General features: G+C 41.6%; 2 protein-coding genes across 2 annotated transcripts in view; one reads left to right on the forward strand and one right to left on the reverse strand.

Annotated features, from left to right (window-relative positions):
• Positions 1-2575: 2575 nt before the first annotated feature.
• LOC139443348 (complex I intermediate-associated protein 30, mitochondrial-like) lies at positions 2576-11623 on the reverse strand. Its single transcript, XM_071224332.1, has 4 exons — positions 11552-11623; positions 7587-8088; positions 5307-5492; positions 2576-2823 (listed from the first exon to the last, which is right to left on the reverse strand). The coding sequence occupies exons 2-4, from the start codon at positions 8061-8063 to the stop codon at positions 2599-2601; spliced, it is 888 nt and encodes a 295-aa protein (XP_071080433.1). The 5' UTR covers positions 8064-8088; positions 11552-11623; the 3' UTR covers positions 2576-2598.
• Positions 11624-11951: 328 nt separating this feature from the next.
• Positions 11952-21677, forward strand: part of LOC139442300 (nephrocystin-1-like) — a 56765-nt gene continuing 47039 nt past the window's right edge. Inside the window, exons 1-6 of the mRNA XM_071223091.1 lie at positions 11952-12091; positions 14276-14364; positions 14684-14744; positions 15249-15323; positions 15940-16001; positions 21450-21604. Coding sequence (XP_071079192.1) covers positions 12029-12091; positions 14276-14364; positions 14684-14744; positions 15249-15323; positions 15940-16001; positions 21450-21604 — 505 coding nt within the window. The 5' untranslated portion in view covers positions 11952-12028. The remainder of the gene's footprint in view (positions 12092-14275; positions 14365-14683; positions 14745-15248; positions 15324-15939; positions 16002-21449; positions 21605-21677) is intronic.

Genomic DNA, 21677 nt, shown 5'->3' on the forward strand with positions numbered 1-21677 from the left:
TTTAGTGTGTAGTTCCTGGATGTATTAATGAGCCTTCTTAAGACATAATATTAAACAAATATTAAAAATTGTAATTTTGATCGCATATAAGTCAGAAAAACACTTCTCATTTATGTAATGCGCTTTTATACATAATATAAAACAAATATAAATAAATATTGTTTTGACAGTATATTAGTATATTACTTCTCCTTGGAGGTGTGTGTTCTATACATAGTACGCGTTGAGGTGAAAGGCCAACCCAACATGCCCTGATGACATAACACTGAAACCTATTTAGTCTGAACCCTGTTAATCCAGAAACTCCACTGCCGGGACGATTACTGCTTGGAATGTTTTCAAGTATATAAAGTGACACTACTCCGAAACCACAATTTGTTAATTTGGATGATGTTAGTGGGACACCACTGCCTGGATTAACAGGGTTCTGGGGACCAGGAACTAGGGCTGGCACGGGTAACACGGGTATTCGGGTCGGGTGGGTACCGAGTAGGACCCCGTACCCACAGGACTACCCGGACCCGTGGTTAGTCACGTGATTAAATTGTTTAATGGCAACTTCAGTATATGCATGACCAGATCATTTTATACCTGTATCTAATACATTTTGACAGGTGTACGGTCAAACGTTTCCCAATCGGACATTTTGTATCTCTCTCTTGAGAGTAGTAAATTTGGACTCGTCCCAGCCCTACCAGGATCCGATCCTGGTGACTTAGCTGTGGTGTGTCTGTGTAGCAGCACTGCTTGTCTACTCCATGAGGTGATAGAGGTGGTACGCACAGCTTGTCTACACCATGAGGTGATAGAGGTGGTACGCACAGCTTGTCTACACCATGAGGTGATACAGGTGGTACGCACAGCTTGTCTACACCATGAGGTGATAGAGGTGGTACGCACAGCTTGTCTACACCATGAGGTGATAGAGGTGGTACGCACAGTTTGTCTACACCATGAGGTGATAGAGGTGGTACGCACAGCTTGTCTACACCATGAGGTGATAGAGGTGGTACGCACAGCTTGTCTACACCATGAGGTGATAGAGGTGGTACGCACAGCTTGTCTACACCATGAGGTGATAGAGGTGGTACGCACAGCTTGTCTACACCATGAGGTGATAGAGGTGGTACGCACAGTTTGTCTACACCATGAGGTGATAGAGGTGGTACGCACAGCTTGTCTACACCATGAGGTGATAGAGGTGGTACGCACAGCTTGTCTACACCATGAGGTGATAGAGGTGGTACGCACAGCTTGTCTACTCCATGAGGTGATAGAGGTGGTACGCACAGCTTGTGTGTGCAGTGTACAATAGGACTGTACATGTATGAGGGCATTGAATAAATTTGGGGTGCATTGATTTGTGTTGTTTGTTGTTTGTAATTTGCCAGGAAAAAGATACAACTATTTATGTTCCAGAATCTTTCCAATTCTTAATTTTGAAAGAGACACCCTGTGGTTAATGTGTCACACAGAGACCCTGAGGTTAATGTGTCACACAGACACCTGAGGTTAATGTCTCACACAGACACCCAGGGGTTAATGTCTCACACAGACACCCAGGGGTTAATGTCTCACACAGACACCCTGAGGTTAATGTCTCACACAGACACCCTGAGGTTAATGTCTCACACAGACACCCAGGGGTTAATGTCTCACACAGACACCCAGGGGTTAATGTCTCACACAGACACCCAGGGGTTAATGTCTCACACAGACACCCAGGGGTTAATGTCTCACACAGACACCCAGGGGTAAATGTCTCACACAGACACCTGAGGTTAATGTTTCACACAGACACCTGAGGTTAATGTTTCACACAGACACCTGAGGTTAATGTTTCACACAGACACCCAGGGGTTAATGTCACACACAGACACCTGAGGTTAATGTTTCACACAGACACCTGAGGTTAATGTCTCACACAGACACCTAGGGGTTAATGTCTCACACAGACACCCAGGGGTTAATGTGTCACACAGACACCTGAGGTTAATGTCTCACACAGACACCTGAGGTTAATATTTCACACAGACACCTGAGGTTAATGTCTCACACAGACACCCAGGGGTTAATGTCTCACACAGACACCCAGACACCCAGGGGTTAATGTCTCACACAGACACCTGAGGTTAATGTCTCACACAGACACCCTGAGGTTAATGTCTCACACAGACACCCTGAGGTTAATGTCTTATAAAGACCACCTGAGGTTAATGTGTCACACAGACACCCTGTGGTTACTGTGTCGCACAGACGACCTGAGGTTTATCTTACACAGACACCCTGAGGTTGGTCTCACACGGACCACCTGAGGTTAATGTGTCACACAGACACCTGAGGTTAATCTGTCACACAGACCACCTGAGGTTAATCTGTCACACAGACACCTGAGGTTAATCTGTCACATAGACACCTGAGGTTAATCTGTCACACAGACCACCTGAGGTTAATCTGTCACACAGACCACATGAGGTTAATGTGTCACACAGACAACCCTCCATTATTACAATGCTCGTTGATAAAAAAAACCCATGACAAACAAATTGTAAGTGTTATTTCAAAATAGTTCACCAATTCTAAGCACGCAATAGTTGCCTATGTACCGACATGAGCTGGATTAGCTTGGTACATTTCATAAGCAAATTCTTCATAGTGGTTTTCATCGTACATGAGTCCGATATAGTCTATCTCCAGGGAGAAGGGCCCCTCATTGCCGTCCCCTATACTCAGGCCCATGGTGGACACATTGGTCAGCTGGATGGGCTCTTGCTTGTCCTGGATCCGGCCCTTGCTGGTCAGGTAGAACTTGGAGAAGGGAATCTGGAAGTACATGAGGGGCGCATGATAACAATAGGCACATGATTTACTTGGTTGGTTGGTTGTTTAACGTCTCACTCAGCAATACTCCAGCTATATGAGGGCAGTCTGTAAATAATCGAGTCTGGACCAGACAATCCAGTGATTGATATCGTGAGCATCGATCCACGCAATTGGGATCGATGACAAGCATCAACCAAGTCAGCGAGCCTGACCACCCAATCCCGTTAGTCGCCTCTTACGACAAGCATAGTTGCTGAAGATCTATTCTACCCCGGATGTTCACGGATAAAATAGACACCAAATTAGCGCACGACTCCACACTACACATACTACACAATGTGCTTTTCAGTGTTCTCAGCTCCCTGGGGATCATAGAACCAATGCTGACTTTTTGGCATCTCATCCTACTGGGTACCCATTTGCTGCTTGGTGAACAGAATATTTTGCCACTCTCCTAAGGAGGCACCACATGTTTTATAAGTTTCTTAGTGTGGGGAAAGACCGATGCTGAAGAAACTCAAAGTATTCAAGCCACCCACCTAGTCTCTGCTGCCAGGATTAGCTTACTTGAGGCTATTTGTGCGTGGAACAGTGTATATCGACAATGTACACGTATAGCATCCGGGTAAGAGTGGGTCTTCAGCAAAGACATGCTTGCCGTAATAGGCGACAACGTTTGTCGTAAGAGGCGACTAACAGGATTGGGCGGTAAGGCTGGTTGACTTGGTTGATGCATGTCATCGTATCCAAATTGCGTGGATCGATGCTCATGATGTCAACCACTGGATTGTCTGGTCCCGACAAGATTATTTACAGGTCGACGTCCTATAGCTTGACTATTGCTGAGTGTGGCATTACACAACAAACAAACAAGTATTGTGCAAAAAGGTCTGAAACAAAGGGATTGGGTTTAATGTAACGGTTGCAAAGTCATACTGAGACCGTATGACGTGGACTCACTATAATCATATATAATTGTCAGTTGCATTTTTTTTTTCACGTAAATACAAGTTAAAGATGTCTGCTGGTAGGGTTTTGTATTTACTGCTCAACTTAAACTGTTGGGTACCGGGAGTCCTTAATGACACATTTTATGTCAGTATGAAGTGATGAAGTTGATAATCACATGGTCAAATCATCAAATTTTACAGGCATAATATACCATAGAATGTGAATTAGGTTGCATTTACGTCTGGTAACATACTAGGTCTCATTTTACATCTGGTAACATACTAGGTCTCATTTTACATCTGGTAACATACTAGGTCTCATTTTACATCTAGTAACATACTAGGTCTCATTTTACATCTGGTAACATACTAGGTCTCATTTTACATCTGGTAACATATTAGGTCTCATTTTACATCTGTAACAGTCTCATTTTACGTCTTGCTTCCGCAACAGTGAGGTGAGGTGAAATTGGGCTTAACATCGTGTCCAAGATTATTGCACTTATATAGCGACATGCATGTACACGTGTATGTATGTGTGTGTGGTTGCTTGTACTAGTCCGGACTGATGCTGATTTATAGTGCTAGCCCTCTGAGATGCCATGCTGCAGTTTGACATGAATAACCCACTCAGACACAGTATACTGACTCCGAGCCAACCAGTCCTTGTTTTAGCCCTTTACTGTCGAGCGCCAGACAGGGTAACAACAAGTACCATCTTTTAACGTCTGTTGATATGACGCAGCCTGTTCCGCTCTCCGGGCGGATGCTCTACCACAGCACCAGGGAGGCTATCTGCTGTCTCAATAACCAAAGACATCTCCAAAATATTGATAAATTTGCGAAAATGTCATGAAGCAAGTACCGATAAAACTTCTGCTGCTGTGGAAAAGTAGGCAGTAGATGTCGGTTTTACGATTATGAATCTACAGTATTCTCTTGAAGTATACACAGTATACTCACTCCGAGACGACCAGTTTTAGCCCCTTCATGCCGAGCGCCAGACAACAAGTACCATCTTTTAACATCTTTCGGGAATGGCGCAGCCGGGGATCGAACCCCGGACCTTTCGCTCTCCAGGCGGACGCTCTACCACTAGACCACAGAGGCGGTCTTCCCCAACAGTGAATGAGGGTGGCATTGCAAATTCCTTTACACCATGATGTCACTGCATTGTAACCCTGTTGCGTGACCTCACAGCAGGGTGAATTAACCAATGGGTGAGGTGAAGTAAAATGGGGTCTAACATCGCGTCCGGACTGATAAATCCGGCGCTGATGAATCACAATGCTTTTTCAAGATCTGTACGCCAGCAACAGATATCTTACGCCCGTTTCCTAAGGTTCATGGAAAGTATGTTTGAAACAAAAATGTTAATAAATGTTGTTTTAAGTTTCTGCTTTTGGTTTATAAATAAGATAAAACACTTCCCCTTGGGTTTTTATGATATTTGGAACCCTTATCCTTAGGATATCCTTCTGTAGTCATAAAAACCCTCGGACATCTTTTATCCTACAAGTTAAGCTCACCAACCTTGGCAACCTGCCAGTATGGCCCCCCTCTGGTGAACAGGCCATAGTTGTACTGATCATTCCAGCCCACGTCGAAGGCTCGATTCATGTGGATGTTGATCATGTAGGTGCGCCCATCCCCACGAACTCGCATCACCAAACAGTTGAAGATGGACCAGTCGTAGGACACCTTCCTCTTGAAGGATTTCTGTAAAACATACACAGACATGTAGTAGTAAAGATTTGTTTCAAATCAGTTATTTGTTTCACAGCTATATCACAGCAGCACTTGAAACGTATTAAACCTGTAACACACAATACCCAGCCAGTAGTGTCAGCGTTGTCGGAGTACAGTAACCATAGCAACAGCTATATTGAATATCGTCACACAGGGTTTCTATGCATCATATTTTCTATCATATTTTCAATTTCAATAACTGGTTATTGATAGTGAGGATGGGTGATGTAGTCTCCAAATTCAGTCATGAGTATTATCTATTTCTTTCCAGTAAGTTTCGTGACCGAGGGAGTGAGTATGGTTTTACGCCGCTTTTAGCAATATTCCAGCAATATCGTGGCAGGGGACACCAGAAATTGGCTTCACATTGTAATTTGTACCCACAAGGGAAATCGAACCCAGGTCTTCGTCGTCACAAGCAAACACTTTAACCACTCAGCTACCCCACCAGTAACTTTAACTAATATTAATTAATCAAATTAAGATGTATTGAAAATATTATGTCAAAAGACAAATTCAGGCTAGCACACTCAAAACTAATCAGCACAAAATGTACTATGGTTGATGTTCTATACGACCCTGATGTGAGTATGGCAAGATTCAGACACCTTACATGTCAGCCTTGCACCTGACCTTGACAAACACACTTGATCTACTTCTGATGTGTCTTTAAAATTTCATGAATAGTCCATTCCTGGAACTCTTGTGATCCGCATTGCTGTACATAAGGATGCAATGATACACCATGAATTTAAAAATTAATTGGTAACAGTCACCTTGTTGATGGTCAAATGAGTTTTAAGAGGACTTCTTTTCCGAAAGTGGATGGGTGCTTTAACCATGTTAACATTCTGAAAACATGTCAGTAACTATGACTCCAGTACAAGAATCAAGAAAATCTTTATATCTGGAAGGATAAGTGTTTAATTTTGTCATCATCACCTGAGCCTCTCACTGATTCAAAGACCCTGAAACAAAAATCCCAAGCAAGTGTACAATACTTTGTCATGTCTAGATTTATTCAATTTCTGAAAAATAACAGATTCCCTGGGCACCAATCTATTATATATATTTAAAGACAATTTAACAAAAGAGCTTAAAACAGGTCATTACATCTTCCCGAGGCAAGGGAGTTAACTGCCTTTAAAAGACCAGTTTCCATCCTTGCCTAACTAGGCTGGAATTTCTGGGCTCGATCGTAGCCACCAGTGGCTATTACGAGTTATGTCCCTTCCATGTCCATCCTACTGACCAATCAGATTCCATCTCTCATTTCACTTGCCCTTGCTTCAAACAAAATGGTGGCGCCAAGTCAAGATGATCTAATCGATAATCATGATCTTTATTGTAATTAAACGGGTCTTACTTCAAGAAGTGCCTCAAATTACTTAAGCACCTTGATTAAAAACATGAAAAGATTTGGAACATGTATGTTGATGCTAAATTGATGGTACACATGCTTTGCAAATCCAGCATTTGACCGAAATCTGCATGGCAGTTTATGAACCGGATGTTGATTTCGTTACGCAGTTTTGACTGGACTATGCATAGACTCATTATAACTGCATAACTCCAGCCTAGTTTGGCAAGGGTGGAAACTGGACTTTTATAGTCAGTTAATTCCCTTGAATCAGGAAGATGAGTTCACTACAGAGACATTACATTACATATTAGACAAACAATACAATGTTAGTCTAATTACCATATTCGACATAATAAACGCCCAGGACGCTCTCAAAATTAGAAGTAGGGGCTCTTATTAGAATATTATTTTGGTGAAAAAGGACAGATTTGAAAGATAAATTTTGTGGTTTATGCTGACAGCCAGGAATGCTTATATACGAGAGATACATTTTTCCAGAATTTAATTGCCCATAATTTAGGGTGCATATAAAACACGAGTATGCATTATACGCGAATAAATAAGTGTCGTGTACATTGATCAGTCGGAAGGGGTACTAATTGGTATTGTTCACTAGCCAATATATTAGCAAATATCGTGGGCGCTTATTAGAGCGGGGCGCTTATTACGTTGAATATGGTACTTGTGTTGTTGTTACTTACAAAGCTACTGGGAGAGCGTATCCCAGCGTAGCCACTTCGCTTCTGTACGCCATCCTTCATCACCTCTTGAGATAAGTACCCATGAAACATGGCAGTATTGTTTGTGCTGAGAACTAACGAGGCTTTGCTCAGTCCTTCGTTGTTGTCATGGTCGCTGGTCACCACCCACTTGTCAACGTCGTCCCTAGTGTTCATCTTCCACTCGTATGTGTAGTCTCCGTGTTGCACATCGACAAACGGGTCGGCGTAGCATTTCTCCTTGATTTCCTGTCCAAACAGCTTCAGTTCTCCTTTCAGCCCTTTCATGCCCTCACTTACGAGGGTTTTGTGTGATGGCAATGGTTTTCCATAACCCGACTTTTTGTCTGTTTCATAAATTCCTACTTTAGTCCTTGAAGGATTGAAGAATAGACATGGTGGTATGGATAACAGTTTCTGATTATGTGCTAATACTTGTCTCGTGAGAAAGCCTGCCATTGTTGGACAGGCAAGTGCTCCGAATCTGAAAAAGGAAAAAAAGTCTCTGTCAGGCTACTATAGTTAAAATAAATTCCATGTCCCCACCCCTAAACTGCCCCGCCTCTAATTTAATTTCTTTTTCAAGTACTAATAAGGCTAAAAAAAAATAAGTCTTGGTTCTCAGGCAGTCTGCTGCAATTTTGTTTTTATTTCCATTCAAAAAATAAATCATCCTAATACTTTAAAAAAATGAGATCCCATATAGCACACAGTTACTTCCCTTTACATGCGCACTGCTTTACTGTGCATCTCATGTTATAGTAAGGCGGCAATAGGAGTTGAATGCTTGTTTACGTAGGAAGGCCCTTTCCCATGTTGATGGCACATACCAGTTTGAACAACCACCACCCCCCCCCAAAAAAAAAAAATTAAAAAAATACCACCTCCAGCCCTCACTATATTTTCAAAAGTCATTGCCTGAGAACCAATTCTTTTATTTTTTTTAAGCCTAAGAAACAATGTTTTCAACTCAAATTTCATTTCTGCACCGGATTCTGACTTTTTGTACTTGTCTATCAGTCTGTCCAATAAGCATTAGAAGCTCTGTGTGGTCACCATGGCCACGACTCTTTCATCAAGTTTATAGCCGCAGTGGATGTGGACAAACTGCCTATCCAGTTAGTTTTGAAAAAGTAACATGAAAAAAGAACATGTTTTTTTCAACTGGCCTTAATCATTTATTAATTATGATATCATGTTGACCTTGTACAAGTGAACAAAAATATACTCTATACCTTACAGATGATGGATTGTTTGGCCTCACAATTCCTGCTGCTATTGTACAACAAATCAATATGAGTTGTGTTTAATGCTGCTTTTAACAGTATTCCTGTATTTCTGCTTAATTAGGGAGGAAAACTCAAAATGATGCATGTGAAACCCACTCGCACAGGTATGGTGCTGACAAACCTAACAACACAATCGGGGCAAACTGGGATTCGAACCCACAATCATGTTTCTGGTGTGTCCAAGGGACGCAACTCTGCACAGCAAATTATGGCACCTTAGACGACTGGGCCTCCTGTGCCCCCTGAGAAACAAAAATATTTTTTAACTGGCTATAGATGATATCAAGCATGTCAAGTGCACCATGTCAATGTGAAAAAATACAAGTATCATCTATACTTCAAAGACAATGGGTTGTTAGCCCCAGACTTCAAGGAGTGATTTTGCTGGAGTGACCGCTTTTAGCAATATTCCAGCAATATCATGGCGGGGGACACCAGAAATGGGCTTCACACATTGTTTCCATGTGGGGAATCGAACCTGGGTCTTCAGCGTGACGACAAACGCTTCATCCACAAGGCTACCCCCGCCCCAATTTTGCCTGAGACAAATGTCATTAGGACATAATGCTGATTTATTACCATTCCAGGAATATAATGACAGCCTGTAAATAATCGAGTATGGACCAGACAATCTATATACATTCCGTTATTGAGCAAAGTCCCATGGCATCTGGGTACAACAACACACCAGCAAAAAAGTCACCAAGCCAGACAACATTTCCAGTCGTACTGATTTTAGAATTCTGCCATCACTTCTTTCAGAGTCCTAAAGTCCTAAATCCACAATTCTGTTGTGTGATGCCTAAAGTAGAATAGCTAACATACACCTGATGTAAAAATATTATGTCGTAATTTTTTTATGCTCTTGACAAGAAAAAGGCCTACCTTTTAGAATTCAGCAAAACAAAAGTTTACAAACTCGTCACAATACCCACTGACGTTTGTGAAATTCTGTTGCAAAACACACAGGTGAAACAATGCCTTCTGATGTCAGCCTAGAAACAAAATTGTGGGGGTCATTGAGCATGTTGAGTGTGCATAAGCTCCTACCAGTGATCTTTACACGCAATGTCATTGAATAAGCCTGAACATGCTGAATGTAGTTTATTTTGAATATATTTTATATTTCAGTTACCTACTTAATTCATGGGACTAAACATGCTAAAAGGATCATAAATGGGAACTAATATACCGTATTCGACGTAATAAGTGCCCTGCTCTAATAAGCGCCCACAGCGATATTTGCTAATATATTGCTAGTGAACAATACCAATTAGCACCTCTTCCAATTTATCAATGTACTCAAGACTTATTTATTCGTGTAAAACATGCACTCATGTGTTATATGCATCCTTAATTATAGGCAATTAAATTCTGGTAAATATATCTGTCGTGTTTAATATGCAGACTTTTCTTTTATATCATTTCAGATACATAAACCTAGAAATTAATGATCTTTCAATTCTGTTTTTTTGTCACCAAAATTATATTCTATTAAGAGCCCCCTATTCCTAATTTTGAAAGCGCCCTGGCGCATATTATGTCGAATATGGTACATATATTTGTTTTTTATTCATTAATTTTCATTATCATGCACAGGAATGCAGTTTATTGGGTAATATTATATCGACGCTGCACAGGTCCAAATGTCACTGGTCTGAACACCATCTACTGTGGGATAATTTTGGCAATAAATCAATCAGGAAGCTGAATTTTTGTGGCTCTGGCTTTACTGATTGTCTATCCTCAAGATTGGTTAATTGTAATATAGGTTACCTAGAACTCTATCCTTAGCTCTTAACAATCAATTACCCCTCTACGATCATTAGGGTTACTCTTAAATGCCTTTTTCATGCCTAACCGTAACCTTCATAAGTGTCTGTCACCATTTAGACCCTTTCCGTAACAAAAATTTAAGACTGCGTACTTAGTGAGTTGTGTTGACCTGTGAAGATCAGTGGTAGAATAGGCCTTTAGCAACCCATGCTTGCCATAAAAGGCTACAATGCTGGCTGTAAAAGGCGACTCAGGCTCAGGTGGTCAGGCTCGCTGACTTGGTTGATGCATTCATCGTTTCCCAATTGCGTGGATCAATGCTCATGATGTCAATCACTGGATAGTCTTTTGAAGACAGAACGCTGTCATATGAGTGCAGCGTTACACAACACTTACATTTGCACTAAGTTCAACACAATATTTGTCCATGAATGATTAGCATGTTCATATCGCTTAGCTGTCGGGCTAAAACGTCTGACGGATTCTCACAAATCTGGTCGCTGGTCTTAGTGATATGTGACCTACGGCAGATGTTTTAACAAGAAGTTTTTGTGCTGTATTCTAAACTAAAGGTGCTCCCTAGAAAAATAAAATATGGAAAGTTCAAAGCGGAAAAAAGTTACTTGTTGTGGCCTTGGTACAGGTCTTATTTTTTAACGAGTTCAAATTACTAAGATTTAATTATTTAATGTTTGTGCAGCTGTTCAAGATGATTACAACTGTATATATTCATCATGATCGAAAACTGGACAATGTGCATAGTAACAGCGCAATATCATTCTCTTCCAGAGAGCATGTTGCATAAAGACGCATATAAAGATGGCAAAGACGGCAAAGACGGCCACACAACATATGAGTTGAAATCAAACATCATATACTGACGTAGGAATTAATCAACCAAGTGGATCCATGACCTTCTTCACGAACGAAACCAGTCACTCATTTCGCTCGCGCTGCGCTTGTAAGTTCCTTACAGCGCAGAAACCTGAGTCCGTCTATACTACATCTTTAAACTCACAGCAGCGCATATGTAATGTTGCTCGCTTAGCGAGTTCTACATATACGTAATGTCAGAAATAAATATTTCTACGTAAATGACAATATCGAAATAATTATGTACAATGATTCAATTGGTGGATATATTCGGACATATCTGAAAATTATACTCCATTACATATTGTAAATAACATTAATAATAGTAAAATATGCCCAAACCAATCTGACCTATTCATGAGTTTTACACGGAGAACATCACGGAAATAGCGCCATCTACAAATATTGTTGAAATATGGCCGCGGTGATCCTGATCTGAAATATCAATTCCACTGATCCCTTTGCTTACATGCAATACTCTCCAAAATGCCGAAAGAGTTAGGACCATTACCTAAGGCGATAAAAGAGGGAGATGCTTTGAAGAAGAGGGTAACTTGTCACGCTGATTTTGTAGGATTGGCATATTTGATAACTGTTGTCAAGCAAGATACACGATGTATTCTGACTGAGTCGTCGAAGTGATGTGTATTTTGCAATTAATGTAATGGTGCTAGTGCATCAAGATTACCCCTACGCACCTGTTATTTTGTATATCTCAGTAATTCATTCAGAGCTATGTTCCGTTCTCATCACAGTGTGCAGAAAAAGAATACAACTTAACTTGAAAACATGTTGTGACATGCTATCTTAGACTGTTAGAAACTAGAGCGTTCAATTCCAGTTAAAAATGTAGCATAATTTAAATGAACAGACAGACAGTGATCAACATGTGCAGCTAAAGCGGATCTATATTTCTCCATGAAAGATTAGCATGTCCATATCGTCTGCAGCCACATTAGGCCTATAGCCACTGTAACTTTAACTTTATATATTTTATTATTTCGGTAAGCCAGGAATGCATAATTCTAACTGATAAAAAATACAAGGGGTGAAAAATGCCTGTACAAGAAACTATACAAACACCAATTTCGAGGACGACCACAATTTGTTAGGTTTAACCTTTTTAAACTCAAACTCACTCACAACACAGTACATACACAGATATTTGCAGACACATATTTGATACAAATTTGATGAAGGTGAGGTCTCATTGGTTCTTGATTTGTAAATAAATATGGCACACTCATTATTAACTATATCATGTATATAGGGACCAAGCATGTTATTGTTATGATTCTAGTGTGGTAAAGTAATAATCATTTTGTGGTTATCAAAGTATAAAATATATATGAATATCTCAAGCTTAATGACCCTAATGACCTATGTCTGGTATGAAACAATTAAAGACTGAGTTATCCAAATGGCTGCTGAATATGAATAGCATTTTGATGCATGAATGTTCAATGCTCGCACTATAAACCACTGGTTTGAAGGGTTCAGTTTTGACTGTTCAGCAGTGATAAAGTTGTTATAAATATAGCTGTAAAACAGCATTCATTCATTGTCATTGACATGTCTGTGAATTTTAGTATATACCATGTCATTGCATGTGTTTTGATGGTCTTTCTCATTAAAATCAAATCTCAGTTCTCGCTACCGCTACCTTTCGGCCATGGGAGCCGTGCCAATTTACACTTGACAGAAGGGTACTTAAAGTACATGATCTAGACTACCAGTTGTCCGACTTTCATTTTTGTTGAAGCCTCAGTGGCTGAGTGGGTTAGATCGCTGACTTTGTGTGCTGGCGATTAGGTGCCTCACTCTGGCAAGTGTGGGTTCAAATTCCGTACGGGACTCAACCTAAAAAAAGTACAAGAATCTGTACTTTACTAAGAAAGTGTTATCCCAAATATAACATTTGCTACATTTGACCAGACCGCCTCCGTGGTCTAGTGGTAGAACGTCCGCCCGGAGAGTGGAAGGTCCAGGGTTCGATCCCCGGCCGCGTCATACCAAAAGACATTAAAAGATGGTACTTGTTGTTACCCTGTCTGGCGCTCGGTATTAAGGGGTTAAAGCAAGGACTGGTCGGCTCGGAGTCAGTATACTGTGTCTGAGTGGGGTATTCATGTTAAACTGCGGCATGGTATCTCAGTGGGCTAGCACTATAAATTGACATCAGTCCGGTCTAGTACAAGCAGCCACACACACACACACATGCATGCACGCCGCTATATAAGTGCAATAATCTTGGACGCGACATTAAACCCAATTTCACCTCACCTCACCTCACATTTGACCACTTTCTAAATAGCATTGTGTATTCATGAAAGTGACAATCAGAATGTGATTTCTTATCATGCAACCCCGAAAACTTAAACACGGGGTATTTCGAACGATAGTTATGGGCTTAACGCCTGAATCCATACAATCCAGATCATCTATTAGCCATTCCAGAATGTTCTTTTGTTCAGGTTTCAAATTTTTAATCGAGCATTTGTCACAATATGTTATGAAGCGTTGTCGCCAATTTGAAATTAGTGCCGTGAAGCACGAGAAAGCTGTCTTCTGACTTGCTAACGTCGACTTCTTGTCACTCATTCAATTGGTCGGTCAAAGTTCGCGCAAGGTCGTTGTGACGCGACCCGTAATTGGATGTCCTCAGATCTTTGTTTAGCGGTAGCGAGAACTAAGATTTGATTTTAATGAGATTGTTTTGTGGTTGACAAACAGGTGGAAAAACTGGTGAAGGAGAGTAACAAGACCCTTGATAACACCAAGCTGAAAGACAAGGAGGAAAAGCTGAGACAACTGTACAAGAAGTACGTGACATGTTTGTTGGAGTTGAATTCACACCAGGGCCTCGTTACCATGGTTACACAAAGCGATCGCAATGCGACGACTGTCTTAAGCCTATGTTAAAGAATGGGAGTTACAATCATGTTGGCGCTAAGATTACTTTGTGGAAGGGGGCCCTGGACTTAAAGTTTGATAGTATTGAATATGTTGAAAGTCACATCCTTCTATGTAGGGGTTACTTCATATAATAATAATAAAAGTTTTTTTTGTATGTCATAAAAATCATGAAGATATCTTTGTATATTGATGCGGCTTTGTTAATCATGGCGTCTTACCTTTCAGCTGTTTTGACTTGAAACAAGAAGTAACTCCATTGCTCAACACTGTAAAGGAGCTCAAAGAGGTAACGCTTGTTTAATAAGCATAAAGGCATTATGAATAGTATAAATACAAGCATGATGAATAGTAAACATGCAAGCATGATTAGTAAACATAAAGCATAAATAGTAAACATACAAGCAACATGAATTGTAAACATACAAGCATAATGAGTAGTAAACATACAAACATGATGAATAGTAAACATACAAGCAACATGAATTGTAAACATACAAGCATAATGAGTAGTAAACATACAATCATGATGAATAGTAAACATACAAACAACATGAATAGTAAACTTACAAGCATAATGAATAGTATACATGCAGGCATAATGAATAGTAAACTTGCAAGCATAATGAATAGTAAACATGCAAGCATAATGAACAGTAAACTTACAAGCATAATGAATAATGGAACTTTGGTAATTGTTTTAAGGGCTGACAGACATCTAGCATTAACGTGTTTTATTTGACGTATATTTTGACATGTTTGACAGTATCTGTGTTTATTTTGTTCAAACTAGGAAGATGAGCCAAGCAAACTCAAGAACTATGCTAACAAGAAAACATTTGAAACAAAGCGCTTGGAAGTATGGCAGGTATGATGATCGTTTCTTATCATGGATTGAGTTAAAACAAAATTTTGACACCTGTCCAAGCACTAAACAAGTGATGGGACAAACAGGTTTCTAGTTTTAAGCAATGTTGGGGGCACGGGTGGCCCAATCTTCTAAGGTGTCGCAATTCGCTGTACAGAGTTGTGTCCCTTAGCTACTCCAGAAACCTATGATTGTGGGTTCCAATCCCGGTTCACCCCGATTATGTTTCTAGGTTTCAATGCTCATGATGTCAGTCACTGGATTGTCTGGTCCATGCTTGATTATTTACAGACCGCCGTGTTATTGTGTTCATATTGCTGAATGCAGCGTTAAACAACAAAGAAATAAACAAACTAAACATTATTATATGGAAATAGTGGAGATTTGTTTGATAGTCATCTTTTAGGAGTTGACGGATGACAAAGTGGCACAATTTGTAGATATCAACTTCTTTAGGTAAAGACCCTTATACCGTTGTCAAGCAAGGCCAGTTTCTGTACTGAAATGTCGCTATTGCATTATGATAAAGAAGTGTTATCCCTAAATTATGTCTAGCTTGTCAATAGTCATGATAGTGGTGAGGTTTTGTAAAGCCGCGTTTGTCTACTTGGTTCAGACCCAACTGAGCGAGACGATGACGAAGCTGCAGCCAGATGAGAATGAGGAACAGTATCTCAAGTAAGCCCTTGTTCTCCATCATCATCACATTATCTGGGGGGAGGGGGGGATGGTATGACATCAGTACGGCAGAGTTTTCTTGTTCCTTCAGTTGTTTGTCATCGTTTCCCAAACATTTTTTACCACCTGAAAGTTTGTCAAGCATCTCTCATGTCTGACATTTTTTAAACTACTTGAGTAGGTTGATTGTAGCCTGTAAGTATCTGCTGTGTAAGTTCCTTGTCCGAGTGCAGATGCACATAGCCAGTGAAGTATGTGTTTTTGTATCTGAGGATAGATGGTCTGACACATTATTCATGTTAATTATAAGACATTTTGAAAAATAACATACTCTGCATTTGAAGTTTTTCGAAAACACAGAGTTAAAAATGTTCTAGAAAATTTGTAAACTTCTTCTATCTCACACTTTGCATTTCATCACAGTGGATCGAAGAAGTGAGACAGGTTAAGTATATAAATGTACAATTTATTGTAAAATTTTCAATTATCTTGTGACGTGAAGTTATGCGTAATGGTTAATTTATGAATTTTGTTACTTATCCTGCATTACTCCTTAATGCATTCACTGCTTACTTACGACAACTAGAAGGACAGCGCAACAGCGATGGTCCTGGTTGAAGAAATAAAGTTGTTGTTCTGAAGTCCCAATTACTGACCTTTCGTTCCTGTCTTGTGACCTTGATGACACCTAGGGTCACTTTCTTCACATCACTGCTTGTCGCACTACAGCAAGGACGTGTCCCAGCGGAGCTCTCCTTTTGGATTAATTTAGACCTTGTTTGGCTTGCAGGCAGATGGGCTCGCCAAACTCTAAATGTAAATAGCCTTGGTTTACATTGAGTTGCGTAAATAAAAAATATTGTATACACTTTCAACTCATATTTTTGACAATAGATTATTGTTTCATTTCTACGGCATTCTTCCAGTACCATTTCATCAAAAAGAATCGCCCAAAGAGCTTTATCCACATTCCTCCACATGTACGAAGATGTGCTCACCAAATTTTAAGTGTAATTTTTGTGTTAAACACCTGTATCTGTGACTGCAGAAGTGCATCCTCCGCGGAAAGCAACAATTTCAGAGGATTTTCTGCTCCTAACTGCTTCTAATTTTCCACATCCAGATCTGTTAAATCTGCGCACCAGCGATAGCACCAGCGTCTCAAGACACTTTGATGGGGGTAGCCCAGACGCAAGCCATGGTCTAGTCAATACCAATGAGCTTTTAGTCTCAGTTACCTGCTCCGAGTGCAGCACTTGTCTACTACCCAAGCTCCTCTTTTACGCAGGCGACGCACGATCAGCTTAGCACTGTTCCAACATATTCAGCGCAGCAGATGTACGCTCAGGCATCAACACCGTTCCCGTACGCTGCTTGGACAGTGGTCCAAGCGTTTCTACAATGATCCAGTCATCACTGATGAGCCTTGTCTCATAGGCCTGCTGTCGCCTCCGTGGTCTTGTGGTAGAGTGTCCGCCCGGAGAGCGGAAGGTCCGGGGTTCGATCCCCGGCCGCGTCGTACCAAAAGACGTTAAAAGATGGTACTTGTTGTTACCCTGTCTGGCGCTCGACATTAAGGGGCTAAAACAAGGACTGGTCGGCTCGGAGTCAGTATACTGTGTCTGAGTGGGGTATTCATGTTAAACTGCGGCATGGTATCTCAGTGAGCTAGCACTATAAATCGGCATCAGTCCGGTCTAGTACAAGCAGCCACACACACACCTACAATGACGTCAGCCCAAGGGCTTACAGTGTACTCGGTAACACAACCAGCACATGATCAGCTTAGCAATGTTCCAACAACATTGGCACAAGTATAAGTACCTACACCTGTGCCTAACATGTACCGAGCGCCTAATGTGCTGTCTGGTACAGCATACGCTGGGCAGTGCTAGTACGCCAGCGCGTACCGGAACATCGGCACATAACTCCTTATCCAGGCGAGTCATCAAAACCTGCTGATAGAGGAAGCACTAAGCACCGGAGCAGATCACCAGCATAGCGCAAATACCCGATTGGGTAGCAGACCATCTCGTGTCAGTGATGCCCTCCCCTGGTAACGGGGTAAAAAAGAGGGACACCACGAGGTCATTGGAGAAAGATTTCTCCAAACTTACATTTGCTCCGTCATTTAAGCCACCAACATCGTCAATGCTTGCGGTGGATCAGGATCTATCGGAGGATAACCCTATCTGATTGGATCACTTCCAAACTATGGGGATTTTCCTACAGCGTCAGATTGACCACAGGAAAATTCATCTTGAGACCGCCCTGCCGGAGATTACCGTCACACCCAGACTTTAGAGTCTTTCCAACTGGAACTCAGATTTCAAGGGCAGGCTGCTACGTCAACTTTGGTCATCTACTCCCTTGTTCAATGAACAGATCATAGACATGCACTCCAAGTTCCCAAAACGCTTGGAATGACACTGTGCTCAAGACTCTAGAGCACATCTCTTTTAGTCTATCCCAGCGGACTGGCAAGTCAGGCAATTATAAGCCTAGACGCGCGTCTCTCAAGGAAGACCAGTATTCCCTTAGTGGGAAAGGGCGTGGCAGAGGCAAGTGTCAAGGACGATTACGTACTCATCGCACTATATCACGGTTTCCGTAAACACGTAGAGGTAACCCCACCGTTGACCTCTGTTCGATTTGGAAAATCCAGCATAGACATACTGTTGGTAAGAAGAGCTGTAGAGTTGGCTCACAACCCAGTCTTTACACCGGGGATTTATCCTCACATCTGCCTGGTACCCAAGAAGGACTCAGACAAGATGAGAATGATCCACAATCTCTCCGTGTTCAACAAACGTTATCTGAAGCGTCCATATAACTGCCGCCTCACCACGTTTAGACCGCTCACAATCAACATCAATACATTTGATTCTTGATCAGTCTCGACTATTTATCCCAACCGCAGACTCCTCAGGTTCAGTTCAGTGGGGTTCACTACCAATGGGTAGTGTTCCTATTTGGCATTTCAGTGACCCTGTGGCTATTTACAGGAGTAATGAAGCCAATAACTGCGTATATACACTTGACGAACACTTGGTTCGAGTTGTAAATAAAGGACGGCGTACTGTGTCAACACATGCCAACTGGGAATTCACTGGGAATTTACCAGGCAGACGGCTACTAATCTTTTTAACTGGGATGGATAATCAACGAAGCGAAGTCGGAGTTATCTCCTTCCTATTGGCTTCAGTTCATAGGAGGCCTGTTCCAGACAACAGCACTGCCTTGTGGTGCCTGCGCAATCAGGCACAACACACTCCCACTCTCTACTTCAACAGACATTCAGATTTTTCAATCGAGTGGATTGGCTGCAACTACAGTTCGTAGTGCAGCACATCCCCGGATGTTGAAACATTCTGGCTGATGCTTTATCGCATCCAGACAGGGTGGCCTCCACTGAGTGGAAACTTCACACATTAGCTTTCCAGTTACTCCCCGTTATTGGATCCGCAGACTTGGGCGGTGGACACAATCAGTATCCCTTGGAAAAGACTAATAGTATACGCTTTACCACCACCAGTTTACTTATCAAGTTGACTTTGGTCGCCCCCTGGTGGCCGTCGAGAGAGTGGTTAGTCGAGCTCAGAAAAATCTAGCAGAAGACGATCCACTACCCCTCCCACAGTGGTCCAAATCCACCCTAAGAGCAAATTGCCTTGCCCAACGTCTGCACGCATGGTTCGTCTTTAAAAGGCGTTTAAGTGCGAAGGGTTAATTCAGCACGGGCAGCAAAGCTATAGCTTTAGTTCATCGTTCCTCTCCCAGGAGACTATTCTATGACAAGTGGGGATCATTTGAGACTTTTTGCAAGGCAAAAGAAACAAAACCCTACTATTGCGTCACTATTGCACTTAACTCAGCGTTAGCTGTTCCAGAAAATCACAAGGTGATTAAAGTCACGGAACTACAGGCCCTATTATGCTCATCCAGGCTTGAAGATCAGAAGGCCAGAAAATCACAAGGTGATTAAAGTCACGGAACTACAGGCCCTATTATGCTCATCCAGGCTTGAAGATCAGAAGGCCAAGTTCCGCCCACCTGCTGGGGACTTGAATGAGCCCCTCTATGCATCCTCATTTTATGACCTCATCAAAGAAACAATTGGTTTCTCTTGGCCTTAGCCACAGCGGCCCGGGTGAGAGAACTACATGCGATCAATATCACCCTGGTTCGCATTGAGCATGGGAGCAGTGCATCATGGGTTGTGCTGGGATTTTATTTCTAAAATCAACAACCAGGCCAACCTGATCGTTCCTTCCCCATCCCGCCAATATCGACCATTGTGGGAGCCGTACATGAAGGTGAATTTCTCCTAGGCTCAGTGCGAGCAGTTTGAGTTTTCATTTGCCGCTCCAAGGTTAGGCATGGTTCGAGGAAGCGGTTATTTATTTACTACGCCCATGACCGAAGTTAGTCGCAAACACCATATCCCTCTCCCAGTCAACCTTCAGGCTTACGAGATCACCAAAACAGAATCCCCCGAGATCGAATTACCCTCACCATCTCAGGCTGTTAGCCTTTGCCATGGCTCTACATTTCAGTTGTTCTATTAGAAGAATCACGGAAGGATATGTCTGGAGGTTCGACACAGTTTCGTTAGTCATTATCTTCGTGTTGTGGCTCTGGAGGACGTTACCAACCCCTGATGCAAATAATGAACTCGCCCTATACAGAGCCAGTCCACTTCCATGTGCAGTCACTCAGTTTCCGCCAGTGGAAGAATATCAGACAATCTTGTTTGTCAACGACGGCTCTATGATGTAGTAAGAAAAGAATTAGCTGATTAGCTATTAATTTCTTTATTACTAAATGTGTTTTGGGAATTTTTCTTTAATTCCTATGTTCAGTCGTTTTGATATTTGAACAACCCTACCGTAATGGCTTTTTTCTGAACTTTTCCACTTCACGGTTGATCGACCAACTGGTGTCGTATTTCAGGGTGTGAATTATTGAGGTTTCTGTATTCTGAAGGTTTACCCACCTCCAAACCGTCTGATACAGATGCATTAAGGAGTAATGCAGGATAAGTAAACAATTTAGTAAAATCTAAATATTTTTTACATTTGTATACTTATCCTGCATTACTACGTATAAGGCCCACTCGTTGCAGACTTGCCTCCCCAAACCTCAAAAGTATGTTTTTCTAAGAGCTCGGGCGACAGGCAGTGATGTGAAGAAGGTGACCTTAGGTGTCATCAAGGTCACAGGACAGCGACGAAAGGTCAGTAATAGTGACTTCAGGACAACAACTTTATTTCTTCACCAAGGACCATCTCTGTTGTGCTGTCCTTCTAGTTGTCTTAAGGTAAGCAGTGAATGCATTAAGGAGTAATGCAGGATAAGTATACAAATGTAAAAAATATGATATTACCATGGTTACAATCATGAGAAGCCAGAGTATAAGAGGAAGGTTTAAGTTGTGTGTGTTTGCAGGAAGTTGCGTCAAGAGGCTGGGGAGGCGAGTGAGGAAGAGGAGGAGGAAGGTGAAGAGGAGGAAGTAGAGGAGGAGGAGGATGTGGAAGAAGAGGAGGACGAAGAAGAAGAGGAAGAAGAATCGGAAGCTAAAGACAAACCCACTGCAAAAAAAGGTATCAGAATTCATCTTTAGTGCAGGGATATTTTCTGGTGTTTGGAAGGCGATTATGTTTTATTTGTTTTGTA

The sequence above is a fragment of the Haliotis cracherodii genome, unplaced genomic scaffold, assembly GCF_022045235.1.
Source record: "Haliotis cracherodii isolate W230 unplaced genomic scaffold, xgHalCrac1.p SCAF_5, whole genome shotgun sequence".
In the NCBI taxonomy this organism is placed as follows: Eukaryota; Metazoa; Mollusca; class Gastropoda; order Lepetellida; family Haliotidae; genus Haliotis; species Haliotis cracherodii.

Excerpts from the sequence above, each read along its gene's own strand:
- LOC139443348 (XM_071224332.1), bottom strand. The coding sequence starts at position 8,063 with ATGGCAGGCTTTCTCACGAGACAAGTATTAGCACATAATCAGAAACTG. Across the intron at positions 5,493-7,586 it reads TACGCTCTCCCAGTAGCTTT|AAATCCTTCAAGAGGAAGGT; the intron begins GTAAGTAACAAC and ends TATGTTTTACAG. Across the intron at positions 2,824-5,306 it reads CATACTGGCAGGTTGCCAAG|ATTCCCTTCTCCAAGTTCTA; the intron begins GTTGGTGAGCTT and ends ATGTACTTCCAG.